This window comes from Colossoma macropomum, unplaced genomic scaffold, assembly GCF_904425465.1.
Source record: "Colossoma macropomum unplaced genomic scaffold, Colossoma_macropomum, whole genome shotgun sequence".
In the NCBI taxonomy this organism is placed as follows: domain Eukaryota; kingdom Metazoa; phylum Chordata; class Actinopteri; order Characiformes; family Serrasalmidae; genus Colossoma; species Colossoma macropomum.
Window position 1 is genome coordinate 24103971 of NW_023494802.1, and position 23689 is coordinate 24127659.

At 40.3% G+C, this 23689-nt stretch overlaps 1 protein-coding gene across 7 annotated transcripts in view; it reads right to left on the bottom strand.

Annotated features, from left to right (window-relative positions):
• The window catches only part of LOC118821995 (ankyrin repeat and SAM domain-containing protein 1A), a 116961-nt gene that overhangs the window by 44890 nt on the left and 48382 nt on the right, over positions 1–23689 (bottom strand). For 6 of the 7 annotated variants that reach the window (XM_036590741.1, XM_036590739.1, XM_036590744.1 and 3 more), the window contains 9 exons: positions 22519–22594; positions 21031–21132; positions 20390–20476; positions 20125–20282; positions 18580–18654; positions 16583–16703; positions 15973–16016; positions 15785–15887; positions 9749–10200 (listed from right to left, as the gene is read on the bottom strand). In XM_036590741.1, the coding sequence (XP_036446634.1) occupies positions 9749–10200; positions 15785–15887; positions 15973–16016; positions 16583–16703; positions 18580–18654; positions 20125–20282; positions 20390–20476; positions 21031–21132; positions 22519–22594 (1218 nt within the window). The remainder of the gene's footprint in view (positions 1–9748; positions 10201–15784; positions 15888–15972; positions 16017–16582; positions 16704–18579; positions 18655–20124; positions 20283–20389; positions 20477–21030; positions 21133–22518; positions 22595–23689) is intronic. The other variant, XM_036590740.1, reaches the window with a different exon arrangement.

Consider the following 23689-nt stretch of genomic DNA (forward strand, 5'->3'; position numbering starts at 1 on the left):
AACAGTTAGCAGCAGTGTTTTGCCCTGTATAATGATTTGACTGTTTTTCAAACTACACTAAAAGAGGAATTTTTAAAAAATGTCGGCATAATTTTGTGACTGAGTGGTTTGGAGTGACATGGTTCATTAGGGATAAACTTACAGACTTTTGGGGACTATATTGCCTCACAACACCCTGCATATTACGCATCCCTCCACCATGAATGGATTTTAAGGCCAAAATCTTCTCAAAACTATCATGAAACAATGAGTCAGACATCATGCAGTGAATTCATAACCATGTCATGTAATAACTTTCTGTGAGGGAGCTTTTAGAGGTGGACGTCTGGTTCCTGTCACCACCACTGTGAACAATTCTGACTCGGTTCGTGGGGTTAAAAGGGTAATTTCTGTTTGTTTGTGTATTCTGAGTGGTTGAGAGGTTTCTGGGTTGTTGCTAAGCAGCTGCTGTAGTACTGCAGGGAGAGCTTAGGGTGCTGGAAAGTGGTTGATATGGTGTTCCAGGTGGTTGCTTGGGTGTTAGTGGGCCGTTGCTACAGTGTTTTAAGTGGTTGCTGTGGTGTTGCCAAGCAGTTAACACTATATTTCAGAAAAATAGTAAGTAATAACAGTAAGTTGACTTTGTCAAACTGATTTAATTGTGCAGAAAATCAGAAAAATTGAAAATATCACCTGAAACTGATTCTCCTTTTGAACTGTTTTAGGGAGGCTCTAAAAATTTGCCAAGTTTTTCCTCTACACGACAGGGGTTTGGGGGTTCAGAGATGGGCGTTAAATATTATAATATTGGTTAATATTACTTTCACCACCTACTGGTGCATGATGATATCATCTAAACCCACGAGCATATAACGAGGCTGGGCTAAAGTCATTACATTCAGATGGAGGATTACAGGAATACTAGATTTTAACCTTTTACACAACATGATATGAAGAATAGTGATTAACATGACCAGGAACACAAACTAATGAGATAAAAAAGATCAGTTTAGATTTTAATTATTTCATATTTATTTTCAAGAAAAATATAAGTATAATGTAAGTAACGTAAATAGAAACAGTAACATGGAAGCTGTGAGAAATACCACAAAAACATAACACAATATCACGACACGGTTCTACTGTGACATTTAACTACTAGTGATATGATTAGTAGTGTTGCACTTATTTAACATGTAATACAATATAACACACTGTGATATATCAGGATTTACACATATTATTCCTGTAAAAGGAATAATGGTTTTATCTAATGAAGTTTACACTTTGTCTCACCTTAATCTTTTAACTGCAGTGAAAAAAATCAACATTTAAACAGCATTTAAGTCCTTATATATTTAATACCTGCTTCTATTCACAGTAATTAATAAAACCAGGTGAACATAAACTGTCAAAGGTTTGCAGACAGCTGTGCACTTGGAACTAGGCATCCTGAGCATCCTGTTCTATTGGTCAGTGCTTTCCCTGGAGATCATACTTTTGGACAGAGAGTGGATCAGAAGTCTCACCAGAAAGAAACAATGCCATCTTGTGGATTAGGAGAACAACAGCAGGTGTAAGTCTAACAATACTACTCTAACAATGAGCTTTATTTATGCTTAACATCAATAATTAAGCAATCAAATATTGATATTTGCACCTGTTGTGTATCTACACTAATTTTAAATCCACAATATGGTGATATTATGCTGGATATTTTCTCCCATAATGAATAAACAGTGAAGCTGACGTTCCAGTATGAATTTATAGGTGTGTCCAAACTAGAACTGAATCGCTTTTACTGACTTTGATGTGAAGCATCTCACACTCTCACTGTAAAAATCAGAGCAGCCAGATCAATAATTAGGAGTTATTGATCAGTGATCAGCAGCAGTGCTGTCAGCGCTATTCTTATAGCCTCTCCACAGTAATAAAGCTCACACAATATAGAGGTCACAGGTCACAGAGGGTTCAAAGGCCCACAGCTGAAGAGCAGCCTAGCCACGGTGGGGGTGGGCTGGGGGGTTGGGGATGTAGAGGGAGGGGTGTGAGAGAGGGTGTTTGTATACACATACGTAATATGAGCACTCTTAAAGATGATGGTTCTTCAAAGGTTCTTAAGTAAAGAAGATGGTTCGATACATGAACACTCAAAGAACAGTTTGCATGATTAAATGGTTCTTTGCACGGTGAAATGGTTCTTCAGACTGATGGAGAATGTGCTGTATATGGTCCTTTATGAAAAGAGTTCTATAGCACCTAAAAGGGTGCTTCTATTGTTACAATGTCATGCTTGTAACAATACAAGAACCTTTTGGGTGCTATATAAAACCCTTTTAAACAAATAGAGTTCTAGAACTAGTATACAACCATGTGTAGCACATTCATGTTATGCTTTGTTGAGTTTTGATGTATAAAGTAGTAAACTCAACTTCGGCAGATTATGTTTTTTTTTTTCTGCAAATGTTAATGCACAGCTAGAAGTCTTTCTGTTCTTGTTTTCAAAAATGTTCCCACACTCTTCCTCGTGGAACACTTTATGTTCTGTGACATTATTGTCTGCACAGTATGTTTAGGGTCTACATAAAGATTTTCAGTGATGTTCTTGTCTGTGAAGGCTGTCACAAAAGCTCCATCTCGCTTTCTTAATGATCATTGTCCTGTAGAAGCCTCTTTACAGCTTCAGTTTCTTGACTATCTGAGTCACATTTACTTTCATAAGTTGCTGATTTTTAGCGGAATCTGTTCTTCCATCTACCTGTGCAGGGTCTCCTGAGCCACTGCCACACAGCCTCAAATCATAACCAATCCTCCTCTATGTTTAACAGTGAGCATGGTGTTCCTTTCATCAGATGCTGCTCCTTCTCTCTCCAAACACACCTATGATTTTATTTGGCTAAATAGTTAAATTTTTACTTCATCAGTCCACAGCACTTGTTTTCAGAATGCCTCTGTCTGATCTAGATGTTGTTTTGCTGACTTCAGATGGTGACTTTCGTGATGATGTCACAGGTAAGGCTTCCTGCGGATCATGTGTATGTGAGCAGTGCTGCTCAGTAGAACGGGGCTCCACCACTCCTGTATCAGCTAAACCTTCCTGCAGGTCCTTTGCTGTCATGTGGGGGTTTTGCTTTGCCTTTATGTCCAGCAAATGACCAGCTCAATCAGAGTTCCAGATCTCACCTTAACTTCCACAGTTCCCCTTAACTGTTATTAATTGCATTTTCTGCATAGTTAATTATGAAAATAACACCGATTTGTGTAGGTCGATTGTGATTAATCACATTATTGTGTGTAGTTGCTTATGATTAAACATTATTTTTGTATAGCTAATCACAATCACATTTTGTGTAGCACTTTGTGTAGCGTGATTAATCCCAAAATTTTGTGGTTTGATTGCAATTAATGGCATTATCCTGTAGCTGCTTTTAATTAAACACATTATTTTTGTGTAGTGATGCTGTTTCGTGTAGTTTGATCACAATTAATCACATAATTTTGTATAGTTTCTGAATAATTGCATTATGTGTAGTTACTTGTCATTAAACACATTTTTGTGTAGTCAAACCATAATTAACAACAATGTTTTGTGATAATTTGTAATTAATCGTATTACGTTTAGTAACTTATGATTAAACACATTTCTTTGCACAGTTGGATTAATCACGATGTTTTGTGTAGTTTGACTACGATTAATCACTTTATTGTGTGTAGTTGTTTACAAGTAAACTTTATTTTTGTGTAGTTAAATCATGAATAATCTCACTTTTTGATTGTGATCATCTGCATTATGTGTAGTTATTTGCAATTAGTCTTTTCTCAAATTTAATCTTAAAAAACGTTTTGTTTTCCATTTAAAGAGCCGTGCCTTTTGTTATACAAAACCCAGCATCTCCAACACATTTGCAGCGGAGAGACATTTCCCTCTTGAGGAAAACCCACCAGCATGAAAGACATGGCAGGGGGGCTGCAGAGAGAGATGAGCGCCTATTCAAAAAGTGACAAAAAAAAGTCAAGAAGCAAAGCAAGACAAAAAAGAAGAGGAACAGAGAGAGCCAGCGAGAAGGTCTAGAGACAACCTGCATCTCTGGATCTGTTCCTGATACTGTTAAAGCTTCCTCCGAATATGATCCACCAGACGAGACATGCTGGACTCTTCTTTGGTTTTAGCGCTGGAGCCTCAAGGATAATGATAGTAACAGATAACGGAAGCTTATTACTCACCAATTAGCACGGTGCTAACTGTATGTCTGGATCATCACACGCTCGCATCAAACATGTTAGTGAAGTTGGCTTCTTGTTATTCGGAAATTTAAATAAGTAGCTGGCGAATAGGAAACATTCATACACAAACATGTCTTGAACTGACTGACAACATTTAGTTGTAACGGAGAGATTCCAGCAAAAGGAAGAACTCTAACTCTGAATTCTGACCGGGAATTCTGCTCAAATCCCTGAAAAGAATGGAAAAGAGAAATACTCACAAAAGCAGACCTAGTGGCAGCCATAAGGAGGGACGTAGGGAAGAGAAGAATGCAGGGACGGAGGGGAGAAACAAGTGGAGGAGTGAACACCTTCGCTCTGTCTATCCTTCTGCTCTTTCTTTCTCACCTCACTTCACTGCTGTTCCCTTCTTCACACCGAGGAGCAGCGGATTCTCACTCTCACTGGCTAATCCCAAACACAGGCCTGTATTAGCATGAGCTTTGTGCCCAAAAAGACCCTCATGCAAGTCAAATCCCCCCGCAACACCCCCCACCCCCACACCACCTCCACACTCCCCCACAACATGAACATTAGAGTCAGACTGACTGCATCTGTGAGAACAGGCCAAAATAAAAAACATGGGGCTGATGCTGTCACTCAGAATGGCAGAGTGTCCCAGGCTGACCATGCATGACCGAGAGAGAGAGAGAGAGAGAGAGAGAGAGAGAAAGAGAGAGAGAGAGAGAGAGAGAGAGAAAGAGAGAGAGAGAGAGAGAGAGAGAGAGAGAAAAGAGTAAGAGTAAAGAGAGAGGAGAGAGAGAGAAAACAAAGGGTGAAAAAAGAGAAAAGAGGGAGAATAAAAGACAAAAGTGAGAGAGAAAGAGAAGCGAGAGAGAGAGAGAGAGAGAAGAGAAAAGAGAAGAGGAGACTAGAGAAAAAGGGAAGAGAAGAGAAGAGAAGAGAAGAGAAGAGAGAGAAGAGAAGTGAAAAAGAGAAGAGAAGAGAAAAGGAAATAAGAGAAGAGAGGAGAAGAGAAGGGAAAAAAGAGCAATACACAAAAGAGGAAAGAAAGTGAAGAGAGAAGAGCAGAGAAGAGAGAGAGAGTAAACAAAAGAGTAAAAGAAAAGAGAATAAAAGAGAATATAGCTGGTATGTTTGTGTTTGGGGACAGAGAGAAATCAGGATTGTGTGTGTGTGTTTTTAGCACTTTATGAGGACCATCAGTCCTCATAATGCTGGTAAAACATCAGTTTATCAGAAGTGAGGACAAGTGTAGCTGATCATCACAAAAAAAACACTTACTACCACCAATCAGCTCTGTAATCAAAAACTGTTATATCAGTTACTCAGACCTGCCAGAAGGGGGCAGCAGCACAACACAGTAATAACACACTCAGCGTCTCAGAGCTGCAGCTAGGATGGGCTGATGTTCTCTGTCGTTCCGCTGCTCTGTTCTGTAGGAACCTTAAAATGAGGCTGAGAAACTGAAGAATTCAACTTCATCTTTTTAGACCTTCATCACCCACAATCCCTCACTCACAGCACGAAAACACTGAACGACAAAGAGCTGCAAATGGGCAAGTAACCGCAGCAGCAGAGTTAGTAACTAAACATGATGGAAGTGAATTTTTAAAGGACATTTTTACATGTAAAAAAATAAATGCATTGCACAAAAAAGGGAGAGACAACATGGGGGAGAGAGAAAAGGGGAGACCGATAAAAAGGAGAGAGAAGAGAGCAAAGGAGATAAAGAGAAAAGGAAAAAGAGAAAAGAGAGAGCAAGGGAGATAAAGAGAAAAGAGAGAAGAGAGATAATGTGAAAGGGAACAGAGAAAAGAGAGAGAGAAAAGAGAGCAAGGGAGATAATGAGAAAAAGAAAAAAATAAGAGAGAGAGAAGAGAGCAATGGAGATAAACAGAAAAGGAAAAGAGAGAGAAAAGGAGAGAGAGAGAGAAAAGAGAAAAGAGAGACAGAACAGTAAAAAAGAGAAAAGAAGAGAGGGAAAAGAACGAGAAAAGAGAGAGCAAGGGAGATAATGAGAAAAGGAAAAAGAAGAGAAGAAAGAAGAGAGAGATAAGAGAGCAATGGAGATAAACAGAAAAGGAAAAAGAGAGAAAGGGGAGAGAGAGAAGAGAGAAAAGACAAAGAGACAGGGAGATAGACAAAGAAAAGAGAGACAGAGAAAAGAAAAGAAGAGAAAAGGAGAGAGAAAAGAGAGAAAAGAGAGAGCAAGGGAGATAATGAGAAAAGGAAAAAGAGAGAGAAGAAAGAAGAGAGAGAGAGCAATGGAGATAAACAAAACAGGAAAAAAGAAAAGGAGAGAGATGAGAGAAAAGAGAAAGACAGGGAGATAGATAAAGAGAAAAGAGAGATAGAGAATGGAAAAGAAGAGAAAAGGAGAGAGAGAAAGGAGAAGAAGAGAACAGGAGAGAGAGAAAAGAAAGCCAGCAAGATAGAAAAGAGAAGAGATAAGACAAAAGAGGGAGAGATGAGAGAGAGAACAAGAGACAACGAGAAAGAAAGAAAGAAAGAAAGAAAGAAAGAAATACAGAGAGAACATCATCCACAAACAGGTCTGAGCTGAGAATCGAGATCATTCAGAGGTTCATCAGAGCCGACAGAACTTCCTCAGGCCATCAGCCCACTGTGCTCTGAGTGGACAAGCACCAAGATACATAAGCCCTGCCCACTGCAGGTTACTACACAGCTGCATAAGCCCTGCCCCCTTTCACTCACAATGCTCTGAGAGGACACACCAAGATACATATGCCCTGCAGTCTGATAGGCTGCACACACATACACAAGCCACGCCCACTCCCACTCACATCAATAGATTGGATGCCCTCAGATAAATAAACCCCTCACCTTCCCCCCATACACTCAGACGCATAAGTCCTGCCCACTTTACACGATCAAATGCGCCCAGATACATGATCCCTGCCCCCTCTTTCCCACTTTGCTCTGATAAGGCTGCACCCAGAGCAGTGAGGGGCCTCATAGACATTCAGCCTTATTTTCACATTTACTGATTATATAACCTCAATGGTCAGCAGAAGCAGTTAAAGGTCTCTGTTGTTCTGAGTTTTCAATGCATAACTGACATTCTGCAGAGTTGACAAAGTCTAACAACACAGCTTGTTCATCAGCGAGGAACATTCTGACCCACACCAGAACACCGAGGCCTTCATACACTCACCACATAAACCTCACTTGGAGCCCCACTGTACTCACGCCTTTTATTCAGACGATAATACATTTATGATATCTTACATGCCAATTTTTTGGATGCAACATTATTTGCTTTTTCACCATCTTTGATTTTTGTTCATTTTCACTGGCGATACAAACTCACTCCACCCATCACTGTTGTCTCTGGCGTTGCTGTTGCAACAACCCGACAGATTAGCGACATTTCCACACACACAACCCAACTTCTTTCCAGAGCTGGTTTATGAGGAGCCTGGCCACTTCCTATTCCCCCGCATTATATCATAAACAGGACTGCTAAACAGCAGAGGGCGCCCTCGAGGGAGTCCTCAATGAATGGGAGTAAATGGTGCTCAGCGGCTAAAAACGAAAAGTTAAAATAGTTTCTAATCACTCGCTCAGAACTTTCAGCTCACTGGCTGTTCGCGCTCACTGACGTCATGGACATACATGAGGTGCTGTTTTAAACTCCTATAACTCGAGTTTAAAAGCTCTTAAAAATATAACAGCAGTGTTAAAATATTTGATGCTACCCAGTGTTCAGGAAATGACTGTATTCTTTTACATTAAAAATGTTTAAGAATTTATAAACTATGATTTTACTCAAATGCTCCATGTCAACCCATTCATTTTGGACTCGTTCGGGAGCGCCCTCTAGCATTCGAGAAACACGGAAGACATTGCAGAGTGGTAATTCTCCTCTGTACAAGTTCTCTGTTCTTTCCTCCTGAAGTCTTTTTTCTTGCATTTGCTGTGAAAGTGTGAGAAAAGCGAGAGCAGTGCGGATGCTAACACGCTAGCCTGATAACCGACATCTCGCCTCGTCTACATCTTAAAACGTAAAAATATATACATTATAATCAAGCTTTCAACAAATAATGAGTCGTGTTTCAGAAACTACATACAATAAACATCAAAATGTCGTGGCATGTCATTTTTTTGACAAAACTTAGTCATTTATTTACTTTTTTCAAAACTGTCTGCTAATTGTCAGAGTCTGACTCCGTGTTCACTCTGAAACGCCCACTATTCACCATCCTATCAAAACTTGAAGAATAAAATCAGGTCCCGTCCGAGCATTGTGCTTCTTCACACATCTCCAACAGAAGCTCCTGGAGATCCAGCTGTGAACTCATGAAGCTTCAGCTCCTGAGTGAGGCGCAGAAACTCTCCTTATAAGTAGCAACGTATTATCAAATTGCCACCTCAATCAATGCTAATGCTAATTCTAAAGCATTTATGTTAATGAAAATCTGCATTTTACAAAGTGTGATTTTCAAATTTAAACAGCTGCAACCAAAAGCAACCAAATGCTCTCGTGATGTGCAGGTACTAACACAGCCTCAACGGCTAAACTAGTGGCACTCAGGTCACAGGGCGAGAAAAATAAACACGCTGGTCGTCCTGAGAATATGCTTGTGAACATGGCGCTGAATACTGTCTGCTGACCAGCCAATACATGCCAAAAATGCAAAAAAGAGCTTAATTTTGATTAATGGAAATGGACAGATTTAGGAAACATACCAACAATTTTAGTGTTAACTCCTGCTATAATAATGCCAATGTCTGCTAACGTCTAGCTCTATAACTTGGATTTATGAAGCTTGTTTCAGTCATTGGAATATTTCCTTTGTTTCACAGGCAACAGTTTTATACTATTTCAGAAAAAAATAATAACATTCTCCTGCTTTTTATACACAGCTTTGTGCCATCCTAGTCAGAACTAAGTGCTAGCAGGCTAACAAACTGTTACTCCAAATCAGCCAAGACATGTTCAACAACATGGTTTGCTTCTTTATTTTTAGTGCTAGAGCTAGAGCTACGAGGCTAATGTAACTAACCAGTAATGGAAGCTTATTGCTCACCAATTAGCATAGAGCTAATTGCAGGCCTAAAGTTGTTCAGTAATCTCTAATAGACTTAATTATGTGGTTTCATTATTATTATTATTATTATTACTATTATTATTAAGCGACCCTTATTAGTCCCACAACGGGGAAATTTCACCTCCACATTTTACCCATCCGTGCAGTGAAACACCACATACAGCACATACACACTAACCAAGCAATTAAGTATGTTAGCATAGCTAACCACAGTAGCAGCTGCCTGAAGCCTAAATTTTGTCTGCTTATTTTTAGATAACAGCAACAGAAACCACTGTGCCATGCTAAGTGGTGGGGTATAAGCATCCATACATGTTAGCTACATGATCCTCGTTACTCCAGCGCTAAAACTAAAGCAGCACAAAACACGTTTAACCGGAATCAGATTTTCCACCAAACTATCGTTTTAAAACTCCACGAACAAACAAAGCAGTACATTTCCCATCCAGATAAGCAGGGGTAGCTCTTACCTCGTCCCATTCCGACGTGAAGGAGGGCGATTTCTCCAGCCTCCTCTTGGTGGCGCTGCAGTTGGACACGGATTCGCTGCGGCCACCTAGTCCCGCCTCCTCCTCGCTGGGCGGAGACACCAGCAAGTCAGAGTCGGATTTGGACAGGCTGCGGGCCAACTTCAGGTCGCCCGGACGCGTCCGCCCGGCTGATGGTGACGCTCGGGAGGGAGAGTCCCGTGGCTCTTTGTTTACGGTGGCGTAGATCGCTTTGGGGTCGGGATCCGTGAGGATGGCTGCCATGGATGCGGGAGGGGGGGCAGAGGAGGTCGCAGAGGTCAAAGTGCCGGAGCTTTGGCTGGACTTCAGCCGGAACGCTTCTTCCCCTCCACGGCTGTCCACCACAGGAGAAGATCCGTGGAGTAGTCCAGTGAACTGCTCTGGAACGCTTGCGCTCAGATCTGCGGAATTCTCTGTTTTAGAGAGAGAGAGAGAGAGAGAGAGAGAGAGAGAGAGAGAGAGAGAGAGAGATTACAGAGTGTGGTATGAGAAGATCAACTCCAGCTAAGAAGAATACACCCACGACACAGCGTCCAGAACAGATCGGGTATTGTCCAGAGAGAGCGAGAGAGCAGGAGAGCGAGAGAGCAAGACAGTGAGAGAGAGAGAGAGAGAGAGAGAGAGAGAGAGAGAGAGAGAGAGAGAGGGAAATGACTCACAGAATCAGCACAGTTAGAAAACTCTAAACTCAGAGTGGAAACAGCTGACATTTCAGAGAGAGAGAGAGAGTTTAGTGCTCTGTTCTTCCCTCTTTGCTCACTCTTTCTCTCTCACTCACTCTCCTTGCTTTCTCTCTTTATCACACCTTGTTTGCTCTCTTTCCTTGCTCTCTCACTCTCTCTCTCTCCCTCACACCCTGTTTTTGCTCTCTCATTCTCTGTTTTTTCTCTTTCTCTATCTCTCTCTCCCTCTCTCTCTCACACACACACACCTTGCTTGCTTTCTCTCTTTTTTCACCCTTTGTTTTCTCTCTCTCTCTTACTCTTTTCTCTCTCTCTCTCTCTCTCTCTCTCTGACACTAAACAGATGGTTGGGCAAAGATCCACCACACACACTCTGAAGTGTCTGAAGTGTATGTGTGAGTGTGTTTGAGCATGTGTGTGTGAGATGATCTGGTGTTACAGTGAGGGGGTCGTGGTATTTGGTGACACGATGATGTCACAGCTGATCTTTGACCTTCACACGTTCACTGACCCCGACCCAAGTATGCAGACCCCCGCCCCAAACAAATTCTGATGAGTTTAACAGCTCAGTGTGTTTCAGCGGAGCACGTTCAGAGGAGCTAACAGGTCAGTGAAAATCTCTGCCCTGTTAGAGCTGTCCCTGCCAACCGTAAGTGCTGTACTGGTACTGTAAAGTGGAATGATCCAGGAGCAACAGCGGCTCAGAGGTGAGGAACATCTGTGTCTTTCATTGCATCTATATCGTCACTGTCTCACGGAGTTCTGTAGTTTTTCCGGGTGCCAAAAGTCGTCTAACCTCAGTCCCGTTTCAGGCTACATTAGCAAGAAATAAATTCATCTCACGGCAAAAAGTTTGGTCAGTGTGTCAATCTCACAGCAAAAGTATGTATTTGCTCTCCCTCTGATAAAAGTGAGCACACTGTTCCACCACTCAGATGAAAAACTTCAGATGCTTTTTGATTACAGATTCATGCATAAGCCTTCAGCCGAAATTCTCCTTCATCTCTGCTATTATCAACACACGTGTTTTCTGTGAATTCCTCCTGTTAAAATAAAAGGCCACCACTGTTGGCAGGCGTTTCTTTAGTAGGCAATATGATTTGTGTACAGTAGTCTATGGAATTAGTAATAACAATCATATACATATGACGTACAATGATAGTTCAGCATAAGTGGGGATCATATCTATTATACTAAAATCCCCTGGTATTGTTTGAATGTGTGAATTAACCTGTTAAAATGTAGATTTATGGCACTTCCATAATAAAAAAAATTTTTTTACATTTTACATTTTACATTACATTTTATTCCTACACTGAAAGGGATAAATCAAAGACAGAGCTATTGTCCTGAAATCATTTGACCGTTACACATGCGGACCGCTTAGCTGCCCAGTTTCCAGTGAAAAATTCTAACCAAAGACAAACTCACAGCAGTGATATTAGAGGGTAAACAGCTGCAGCTGAAAACTGAGCGGAATTCTCTGTAAACCCACTCCATATTTCTCAGAGGGGTTCTCTTTACTACACTCTTAAAAAGATCTTCAAAAGATTGTATATAGAACTTTTTTGAAAAGGGTTCTTTATAGTACCAAAAAGAGATATTATATTTTTACAACACTCTTAAAAAAGACAGTGCTTCAAGGGTAAGGAAAATGGTTCTGTATAGAACCATGAACACTCAAAGATTCCTTTGTATTGTGAAAATGTGTTTTATCTGGTTCAATACAGAACAATTTGAAAAGGGTTCTATATGGCACCAAAAAGGGTTCTACTGTTGTTATGATGTCAAGCTTGTAACAATAGAAGAACCCTTTTTGGTGCTTTATATAACACATTCTCCATCAATCTGAAGAACCATGTCACCATGCAAAGAACCGTTTAATCATGCACAGGGTTCTTTAAGTGTTCATGGTTCTATGTAGAGCCAGTGACTTTACTAAAGAAGCCTAACAGAACCATCTTTTTTAAAAGTGAAGCTTGACACTTTAACAGTAGCAGAACCCTTTTTCGTGCTATATAGAACCCTTTTCAAAAAGCTTCCATATAGAACCATATACAATACATTCTGCATCATTCTGAAGAAACTTTTCACCATTCAAGGAACGCTTTAAGCATGAAAATGGTTCTTCGAGTGTTCAGGTCTTTACTAAAAAATCCTCTGGGATCTTTTGTAAGAGTGCAGTATGGCGGGGGGGGTTTATTCTTAGAGCTGATGTAAACACAACCTAATTTACAGAATTTACTGCAATATTTCAGTTTTCCAGCTGAATTTATTTCATCAGCTGGACGGAACCTGCACGGTGTCAGAAACCAGACTCTGAAACTGAGCCGGAGTATCTGAGCTCTCCGCTCAGAGAGCGCCGTTTAATTATGCAGCCTGGAAAACTACACAGTGAAGGAGAGGACGGATGTGTTTATAAATTCAGCCATGCAGTAAGAGCTCCACCCACCTTCACCAGGGCTCCACCCATCCCCCTGTGAGAGGCACACCCAAACACACCCCCACCCCCATCCACACACACACACGCACACACACACACACACACAGCTGCGACCTGTTCAGTGTTTGCTCTGAGGGTTTGATTTGTAACGCTCAGCAGGTCCATGAGGAGATGAGGTCAGTTCTATTCTCCAGACCAAAACACCAACACCCAAAATGTCTTGCACAAAGAGCTCAGAGTTCCTCAAACCATTAAACCAACATGTGCAGCTCTAACAACGCCATTGCGGAGCTACAGCCTGACACACCATCAGCCAGCACTGAGGAACATAAAGAACTTTTACTGATGTTTATTAAAACCAGAACAATTAATATACGACTAAAACATACACTTTTTATAACTTCACACTGCAAATACTGCACATAACTGGATACTGTAAATATTGTAAATACTGAGTATAACTCCAAACTGCAAGTACTGCATATAACTATATACTGTAAATGCTATTAATACTGAATATAACTCCACACTGTAAATACAGCATATAACTCCATACCGAAAATACTGTAAATACTGAAGATAACTCCACACTGTAAATACTGCATATAATGCCATACTGTAAATAATGAATAACTCCATACTAGAGTACTGTAAACACTGAACATAACTCCACACTGTAAATACTGAATAATAAAACATACTGCAAATACCGAATGTAACTCCATACAGTAAATACTGCATGTAACTCCACACTGAAAATAGTTTATAATACTGAAAAGAACTCCACACTGTTAATGCTGTAAATACTGAATAAAAATACATACTGTAAATACTGAATATTTTGTATATAAAAATATACTGTAAATACTGTAAATGTTGAAAGTAGTCCATGCTGTAAATGGACTAAAACAACACTAACTACATATGGTAAATGCTGTAAGTACTTAATATAACTACATATTGTAAATACTAAATTTAATTCCAGAGTAAATACTGAATATATCTACACTGTAAACACTGAATATACTGCAAATACTGAACCCAGTATACAGTTATATTCAGTATAAACACTGAAAACACTGTAAAAACTGAATTCACTATAAACATTAAACATAGTGGAAGTACTGAATACACTGCATTTACTGTAAATACAGAATTTACGATACTACTCTTATCCTACTATGACTTTTTAACATAATGATGTTTAATTTTTAACCGTTTTCTATTTGATTACATAATAATTATGTTTTTATCGTGTTCATTTTTACTTGGGTCAGATTACATTTCTGCATGTTTTATTAATATTCTAACACCTGTTCCATAAGAATGAGTTAAATGTTTGGTATTCTCAGCTGTTGCACTCCGTGTAGCGCACCAAGCCCTGATCACTGTAACGTCAGGATCTTAAGACTCCCAGAGACTTTCCTCAGAGGGTCCAGGCAGACTCAGCGCTAAGATACGGAAACACTGTGACTAATCACAGCTACAGTTCAGACTTCTGAGCAGATAAACACTGACACTGAACACGTTCCTCTCGAACTGAGAGCAGCAGCCAAAAATCTGAACTGATGATGGAAAAGAAGGAACATCAGGAGCTCTGCAGGCCTGACTCACACACGGTCATTATATCCAGCGTGGTGGAGAAGATGGAGCATGGAACCGTGCTGTGAGAACAACAGATCCAGACCAAGCAGCAGATCTGAGAACCTTTATGTGCAAAAGTGACTTTCACACTGTAGACCTGAGAAATAAAACATTCTGTCTGGTTCTTTGTCTGAAATCTGATGACCACTTCTGAAATACGTAACAGTCTGGACATTAACTTTAACTTTCAGTGGATCTGACTCCAAACTCTACAACAGTGATTCAAACATTTAAACAGCAATGATTCCATTTCTATATATAGATAGATATTTCTAAACTTTGCAACAATGATGAATAAAAACCTTTGAGCGGTTTTGATTCCATACTTTTCAATAGTGATTAAAACATCTGAATTGTGGAAGTTTCAAACTTGGGAACATCTGAACAGTTAAGATTTCAAACTTTAAAACAGTCTTGATTCCAAACTTATGAACAGTTTTGATTCCAAACTTTTGAACATTCATGATTCAGTTTTTATTATAAACTTTAAGACAGTTACAATTCCAAACTTCACAACAGTCATGATTCCAAACTTCTGAACGGTCATGATTCCAAACTTCTGAACAGTTACGATTCTAAACTTCTGAACGACCATAATTTTAAACTTCCGAACAGTTGTGATTCCAAACTTCTGAACAGTTATGATTCCAAACTTCTGAACAGTAATGATTCCAAACTTCTGAACAGTAATGATTCCAAACTTCTGAACGATCATGATTTTAAACTTCTAAACGGTCATGATTCAATGGTCATGATGGAAATGATGACCTCTGAAGGATTATGACTCCAAACGTCTGAAGAGTTATGGCTTCAAATGTCTAAAGAGTTATGACTCAAAACAGATAAACAGTCATGATTTCCAACTTCTGAACGGCTACGACTCCAAACCTCTGAACATTGGTGATTCCAAACATCTAAACAGTTATGCCTCCAATATACAATATACTGAATGGTCATGATTCCAAACATCTGAGATGTTATTATTCCAAATTTTCTGAAAAGCTATGATTTCAAACTTTTAAACAGTAGTATCCACACTTTTCCATGTCTAAGTGTGGAGAGCACCACACATCTTACTGCCTTCCGTCTCTCACAGCTCTCACACTCAGACGGGCCAGTGTGGGTCAGTCTGTTCGGTTGCTGTGAGTGATGTTATAGAGTTTCCTTTCAGACTCATGCAGACAGTGTACCCTACTGAGACCACAATGGACCCACACTCATTCTTACCTGCGGAGGGTCGGCCAGCACCTGCAGGCGGTCCAGGGGGCTTCAGCGAGTGTGTGTTTGAGCCTGGAGGTCGAAGGTCAGTTGGTGCAATGGGCTTCCGCTGCTTCAATAGAAAAACAGGAATATAATTGCAGCTCTATCAAAAAAACACTAGACACAAACAGAAAGATCAACATTAAATGTGTTACCTGAGGTAGGAGACTGTTGGAAGACTTGGCAGAGATGTCTTTATCTACAAACAGAATCATGTATAATGTATAAACAATCAATGTAAAACAAACAATATGGCATACACTCAGGCTGATACTATATGAATGTAAAAAGTGTTCTATAAATGTTCATATGATCCACACAGTCATTCTGACAGATAATACACTACAGGAAGTGTAGGGGGCGATATGGCTTCTATTGTTTCGTTTTAAAAGCATTCTATAATGTTCATATGATCCATACAGTCATTTTGACAGAAAGGAATACACTACAGAAAGTATAGGGGGCGATATGGCTTCTATTGTTTTGTTGCACTGTAAAATATGAAATCGTTAGTCACACAGACGGAACTCTGAATGAAAGTGGCAACAAAGAGGAACCAAAGACGATGCTGATGTTCACAGAACAAATCTCAGTGAGGATGTATGCAAATAAGCTAATCTATAAATAACGAAGGGGAGAGACCTGAGAGACAGTAATCTTATATTAGGGTTTGTTTTCAATATAAAAGTCTTACTGGAGGACTAAAGGACTGCATTTATCATAATGTGTGTGTTTGTTACGTGTGTGGGTGTGTGGGTGTGTTACCTGTGTGGGTGTGTGTGTCGGTGTTGGGGTGTTTGGTGCGTGCGGTGTGTAGGGTTTCATAGGGGTGATCATCATCATCCTCCTCCAACCGCTCATCCACACTACTGCTGGTATACACAGCCTACAGAGAGAGAAAGTGAGAGAAAGAGTGAGAGACAGAGAGAGAGAGAGAGACAAAGACAGAGAGACAGAGTGAGAGTGAGAGAGAGAGTGAGAGAGAGAGAGAGAGAGAGAGAGAGAGAGAGAGGGAGAGAAAGAGAGAGAGAGAGAGAGAGAAAGAGAGAGAAAGAGAGTGTGGAAGAGAGAGAGAAAGAAAGAGAGATGCTCTTTATAACTTTAGCATGAATGGGTGGGGTGAAACTGTTGCAGGCTGTATGGGTGGGGCTAAACTGCTGTAGGCTGAATGGGTGGGACTAAACTGCTGTAGGCGGAATGGGCGGAGCCAAACTGCTGTAGGCTGAATGGGCGGAGCTAAACTGCTGTAGGCTGAATGGGTGGGACTAAACTGCTGTAGCTGAATGAGCAGAGCTAAACTGTTGTAGGCTGAATGGGCGGAGCTAAACTGCTGTAGGCTGAATGGGTGGGGCTAAACTGCTGTAGACTGAATGGGCAGAGCTAAACTGTTGCAGGTTGAATGGGTGGGACTAAACTGCTGTAGCTGAATGAGCAGAGCTAAACTGTTCTAGGCTGAATGGGTGGGACTAAACTGCTGTAGCTGAATGAGCAGAGCTAAACTGTTCTAGGCTGAATGGGTGGGACTAAACTGCTGTAGCTGAATGAGCAGAGCTAAACTGTTCTAGGCTGAATGGGTAGGGCTAAACTGCTGTAGGCTGAATAGGCAGATATACGTAAATATGCTGATTTTTGTGACATCACAAAAACTCTGAACTAAAAACTGCAGTTCAGTGTATGGACTGTACGGATTGCAGAGTGAACAATACACACTCAAAAAAGATGGTTCTTCAGGGGTTCTTTAGTAAAGGGAATAGTTCTACTTAGAACTAGAGTTCTATATACAACCATTTCATGCTTAAATGGTTCTCTGCAGGGTGAAATGGTTCTTCTGAGTGATGGAGAATGAGTTGCATATGGTTCTACATAGCACCAAAAAGTTCTGCTTTTGTTACAAGCTTGACAGCCCTTTTCAAAAAGCTTCTATATAGAACCACCTTCAGCGCATTCTCTCAATCTGAAGAACCATTTCACCATACAAAGAACCCTTTTCTCATGCAAAGGGTTCATTGAGTGTTCATGGGTCTATATAGAACCATTTTATTTACTACAGATCCCTTGTAGAACCATCTTTAAGAGTCTAGCGTGAATAGCACGCACTCAAAAAAAATATGGTTCTACAAGAGTTCTTTAGTAAAGGTAATGGTTCTATTTAGAACCATGAATTCTACATACAACCATTTCATGCTTAATTGGTTCTTCAGATTGATGGAGAATGTGCTGTATATGGTTCTATATAGATTTTTTTCTATATAGCACCAAAAAGGGTTCTGCTATGGTTAAGGTGTCAAGGTGCACTTTTAAAAAAGATGGTTCTTAGAGGGTTCTTGAGTAAAGTCACTGGCTCTACATAGAACCATGAACAATCAAATAACCCTCTGCATGATTAAAGAGTTCTGTGCATTGTTAAATGGTTCTTCACACGGATGGAGAATGTGCTAAGGATGATTCTATACAGAACATTTTTGAAAAGGGTTCTATATAGCTCCACAAAGGGTTTTTCTATTGTTACAATGTCAAGTCTGTGAAAAGAACTCATTTCAAAAAGGTTCTCTACAGAACCATATAAAACACATTCTACATCAATCTGAAGAACCATTTCATGATGCAAAAAAATCTTAATTATGCAAAGGGTTCTTTAAGCGTTCATGGTTCTACGTAGAACATTTTCTTTATTAAAGAACCCTTGAAAAACCATCTTTTTAAATGTGTAGTGTAGAGTGCTACAGAGTAATCAGCTCTGAAGGTCAGTGTTCCTGCTCTACCTCAGAGCTGAGCTCTTCCTCCTGTCCTGGTCCGAGCTGAGAGGGAGGAGGAGGAGCACGGTCTTTAGGAAAAAACTGAAAACAAAGAGAGAGAGAGAGAGAGAGAGAGAGAGAGAGAGAGAGAGCAACTGACTGTTAGCAGCATCTACAAACAGATGAGATCTTTAAAATCCACTGTAAGCGGCAAGATTGGAAAACAGTCTCCCCCTAGTGGACAAACCCTTCCTGTGCAAGATGCTATGCTTTTTAGTGTATTTTTGTACATTCATAGCCAAATAAAACATAAGCCCAAAATATAATGGTTGATACAGATGGTTCTGGTTGGTCAGAGTCCAGATTTAAACCCTATACAGAATATTTGGTTTCTTATTAAAACTCAAACTAGCTCAGCAGTGTTTTTCAGCTGTTTGATGCTGTCAATGCTGAGTGGATCAATACTGACTCTTCTGTCTATAAAAGACTGTCTGTACATTTACACACTACACTTCAACATCTAAAGAAATCAAAGCGAAAAACTCTCCCATATTAAGGAAATTTATCCATTTTTAATGATGTGTTGTTGAGATCTTTAAAGGATTCATGTTTTGCCATTTTGCACAGCAGTAGTAGTAAGTAGTAAATCGTGTCTTAACTAGTAACAACTAACTAATGCGTACGTCACTTTAACTTGACGATAACATCAGCACCAATCAGTCAACCTGCTGCCATGGAAACAAGATGACAGCTGCTCTGACTGAATATCCAGCCTAAAAGAGAACAATGTGTACAAGTTAAACTGAATAAAACTAATGATCTACAGCCGCTGTTTATTCTTTAATATTTCACTGAGAAACCCGCTTTTTAAACGCCAGTTTCTGGTTGAGCGACACAACGGCAGCCTCAGTTTAGACGTTTGTGCAGTTGCTGAGTCTCACTGAGCTGGAGCTGTGGCTGTTTAGTTTCATGCTGAGTTTAAACCAGGGTGATGATTAGGGCTGTGAGGAAAATCACAGCGTACAGCGTTAAGAGTTTTTAACTGTTTGGTCTTTTTGTGCTCTCTATGTTGTTAGCCTACATAGAGTTAACACAGAGATACAACTAGCCTACATCTAAACTTATGCACACCTGGCGCAGCCGCCCACAGGTCCCTGAAGGTTAAGGGGGATGACAAAAAAACAAAACAGCCACCCTCTGCTGGTCAAAGCTGGTGTAGCATGCTAAGTGTGAGCAGTGTATTCATAACCATTCCATGTAATAACTTTCTGTGAGGGAGCTTTTAGAGGTGGATGTCTGGTTCCCGTCACCACCACTGTGAACAATTCTGAAAGGAGAAACTGCTCTGAATGACTCTGTTTGCATCTTAACTATTTAATTATACTGGAATTTTAAACATGGGTGGAATTCACTTTTAAGCAAGTATTTCAGTATATCTCTAGCAGCCATGCATGTGTATACACAGCATATAAAGTGTAGTGTATATATTTTACAGTGTGGTGAACGTGGTTCAGCTGTAGATCTGCTTCTGATTCTTCTTCTTATTATTATTATTATTAATGGACCCCTTACCCTGCCTGTGTCGCTGTCCGGCCGCCCGGAATCACGGTCAGAAGATCTCCCGCTGGTCAGACTGTCCAGCGAGTGGCAGGAGGAGGCTTCAAACAGAGCTTCGTACGGACTTTCCTCCATCCCGGACATCAGATCGTTCACCTGCTGCTCCACGTCTCCTGCACACACAGTGAGCTCTTCTGCTTTAATACAGAATGTGTAACAATCATAGTATATAATGTATACCACCGTACAGTATAATCTGTTGGGGTTGTTGAGTTCTGACCTTTTTTCCGGGGGCTGAGCTTCTCCTGGGGTGGGGGTGGTGGAGGAGGGGGCAGGGCCTGATCAGGAGGATGACCGCTCATATGGACTACAGAAACAATAACACAAATACATACGAGCAGGTGACATTCAGGTCAAGGGTTCTTTTTTTCTGTTATTTTCGATGTGTTTATTTTTGCCATTTTTTTTTAAGTTTTAGCTCCTTTTATGTTTTTTTTGTGGTTTTATACACCTTACGATCATTTTCATCCCTTACAATTAAACACACTGTTTCTGTTACTGTCTTTTAAGACTGATACGTAAATGAGCTCTATTCTGATTAGCTATGTCTCATTCAAGAAGCAGTCTGGGCTGAAATATGTCTTATAACTGTGTGAAAGTGTGAGGCTAAACTGCTCTAGGCTGAATGGGTGGAGCTAAACTGCTGTAGGCTAAAAGGGTGGGGCTAAACTGCTGTAGGCTGAATGGGTGGAGCTAAACTGCTGTAGGCTGAATGGGTGAAGCTAAACTGCTGTAGGCTGAATGGGTGACCGTGACTGATGCAACTTGTTGGTCAATACTGAAGCCTGAAGACCTAACACTCACTACAATGAGAAAATGTTTTCATCATCCTCATCGAGACGCACAGATACACACACTTACCCTGTATGAGAGCTGCGATCTGTCTGCTTTTCTGAGAGGGCATTTCTCTAACGATGTCCAGCGCAGTCAGATTCTTACTGTCCACAATGTTCACATCAATACCTGCAACAGGTGAACTCACATTAACACCGTACATCACACGTAAACACTACAGTCTGCACTCACACCTTCACTGAGCCTGCAGTCCTCTAAGGCTCTGAGTACCCGCTCAGTTCAGCCGACCGCTGTCCTCAGGGTGAGGTGGGAAAATTACGGAATTTAAACATACTGGTGGACTGAAATGAGTGCATAGAGGAAACACACAGCGTTTAATCACTCCCTGATACACACAACAAGGTTCCAAACCAGGGCCTGTACTACAGAAACACCTTAACTCCGAAATCTGATCTTTTCAGTCTCCATGATGACTTCAGTACGGACTGAATTGAGGACAGTAACTATTACAGAATAACAGTTTCTAACTTCATAATCTTATCATTAACTCCAGATAAGAAAACAGTATTACAAAAACATCCTAACTAGATTAAATCTCCTAAATACTGTCCTAACTTTAGGATAAACCCCAACAGTGTCCTAATATCTGTTTAGGAGTCCGTTTCTATCATTTTTCGGCAGCTGTGTCAGGCAGCATAGTTCACTACTAGCATAATTACGCTACATTTATTTATATTGTAAAACGCTGCTTTCACTGTGGGATGTTTTTTCTTTTGTAACTCTGCGTTTTAAAAATTTCAGACACTGCAGACACAATCTCCACTGTGCCCTCTTATTACCTTTGTGTGTTAATGTTGATGATAAAATATTACAGTGATGGTGGTAAATAATGAGGAGACAGAGCTGAAATCTGTTTATTAGGAGGAATAACTTTAGCATGCTCGCCTAAAGCGTTTGGGAAATGGAGACTGAAACTGGGGAATGGTGACGCTCTGATAAACAGCAGGGGGCGCTCTCACAGTATTCACAACTTACAGTTTATCACACTTTAGTTTCAGCTTTTTACATCAGTAACAGCAGCTGTAACTCACATTTTAACATTATTTCGATTATGTGTTTATATTTCAGCTGTGTGTATATGGTCAGTTACTAGGAAACAGACATGGCAGCTGATTGTCAACTTCAATCAAGTAGGTTAAGATTTCCTGACTGGAGATAAGATGCAGTAAGATGAGAAAATTCCTAAATTAAAATGAGATTTGCTTCTGTAATATGAATTAGTGAAAATCTTATCTTGACCTGTCAGATCTTAAATTAGGACTGAAAAAGAGGACGTTTCTGTAATATGGCCGCTGATGCAGTCCTGAGTGCATCTCCCACCCCGCAAGTATCACTGTGTGCTTTGAATTAAGAGGTCATGAAATAGCCAAAATGCTTACACCGCTACATTACACTGTTAAACTGACTCTGTTTATTTCTCCCTGCTGAGTAAACTGATGCACAAGCTCAGAGATGCAGAGAAGATCCTAAATGAAGCCAGCAGGGCGTGTTTACCTGCACTGAGCAGTTTCTGGACCACATCAGTCTTTCCAAACAGAGCAGCTTCATGGAGAGCGCTGCCCTTCTCCGTCTGTAACAAACACACACACACACACACACACACACAGCAAAGCATTCACACACACAGTTAACACCAAGCTAACAGGTGGGTTAGAATATTTCTAACCAGCCCAGAAAAGCTAAAACAGTAACATCATCATCATCATCTAATATAGTCTTATACAGGACCACACTCAGCCACTCCTCTAACTCAGAGAGAGAGAGAGAGGAGAAAAGTGAGAAAAAGAGTGCAATATGATAAAGAGAGCGAGAGTGAGAGGCGAGAGTGGTACGTAAAGAGAGAGTGAGAAAAAGAGCGAGAGAGATACAATTAAAGAAAAAGGAAAAACATGAGACAGGTACAATAAAAAGAGAGGAATAATAGAGTCACACACAGAGAGAGAGAGAGAAAGAATGCAATATGATAGAGATTGAGAGGGCAAGAGTGGCACAATAGAAACAGAGTGGTCTAAAAAAAGAGAGTGTGAGAAAGAGCTTACAATTAAAAGACAGGAAGAAAGTGAAAGAGAGAGGTACTATAAAGAGAGTGAGAGAGAGGCATAACAAAGAGAGAGACAGATAGAGAGAGGTAGAGCCAGAGAGAGAGAGTCAAAGAGAGAGAGAGAGAGAGAGAGTGTAATATGAGACAGAGAGAGAGCAGAGAAACTTCAATAAAAAGGTAAATCTACTCCACTGTAGATCAGTAATAACCATTTAAAGTTATAAAGTGAGTAAACTGACTGTTTTAAGTTCACTGAACACCAGACCAGTTAGCAGATCAGAGTGTGTTACCCTGTTAACAGTCAGATTTAAGACTTTAACTTAAAACTTTAAGTTTTTACAGTGTATGTAAAAGAAATCACTCATTTAAAAACCGGCCCGACTCGAGCCCAGTACTGTACGCTGTACACTAAATCACCCAGACACCTTATTTAGGGGAAATCCACCTGCTGTGAGATCTAAAGAGAACTTTCTTTTACAGAATCCCCCCACAGTGATGTTTACCCAACACAGAGGTGGGTGATATGGAAAAAATAGAATATCGCAATACTTATTTAAAATAAGAGGGCCTTTGTAAAAGGTTTATAAAGGGTTTATAAACTGTTTGAAAATAGTTTGTTAATAT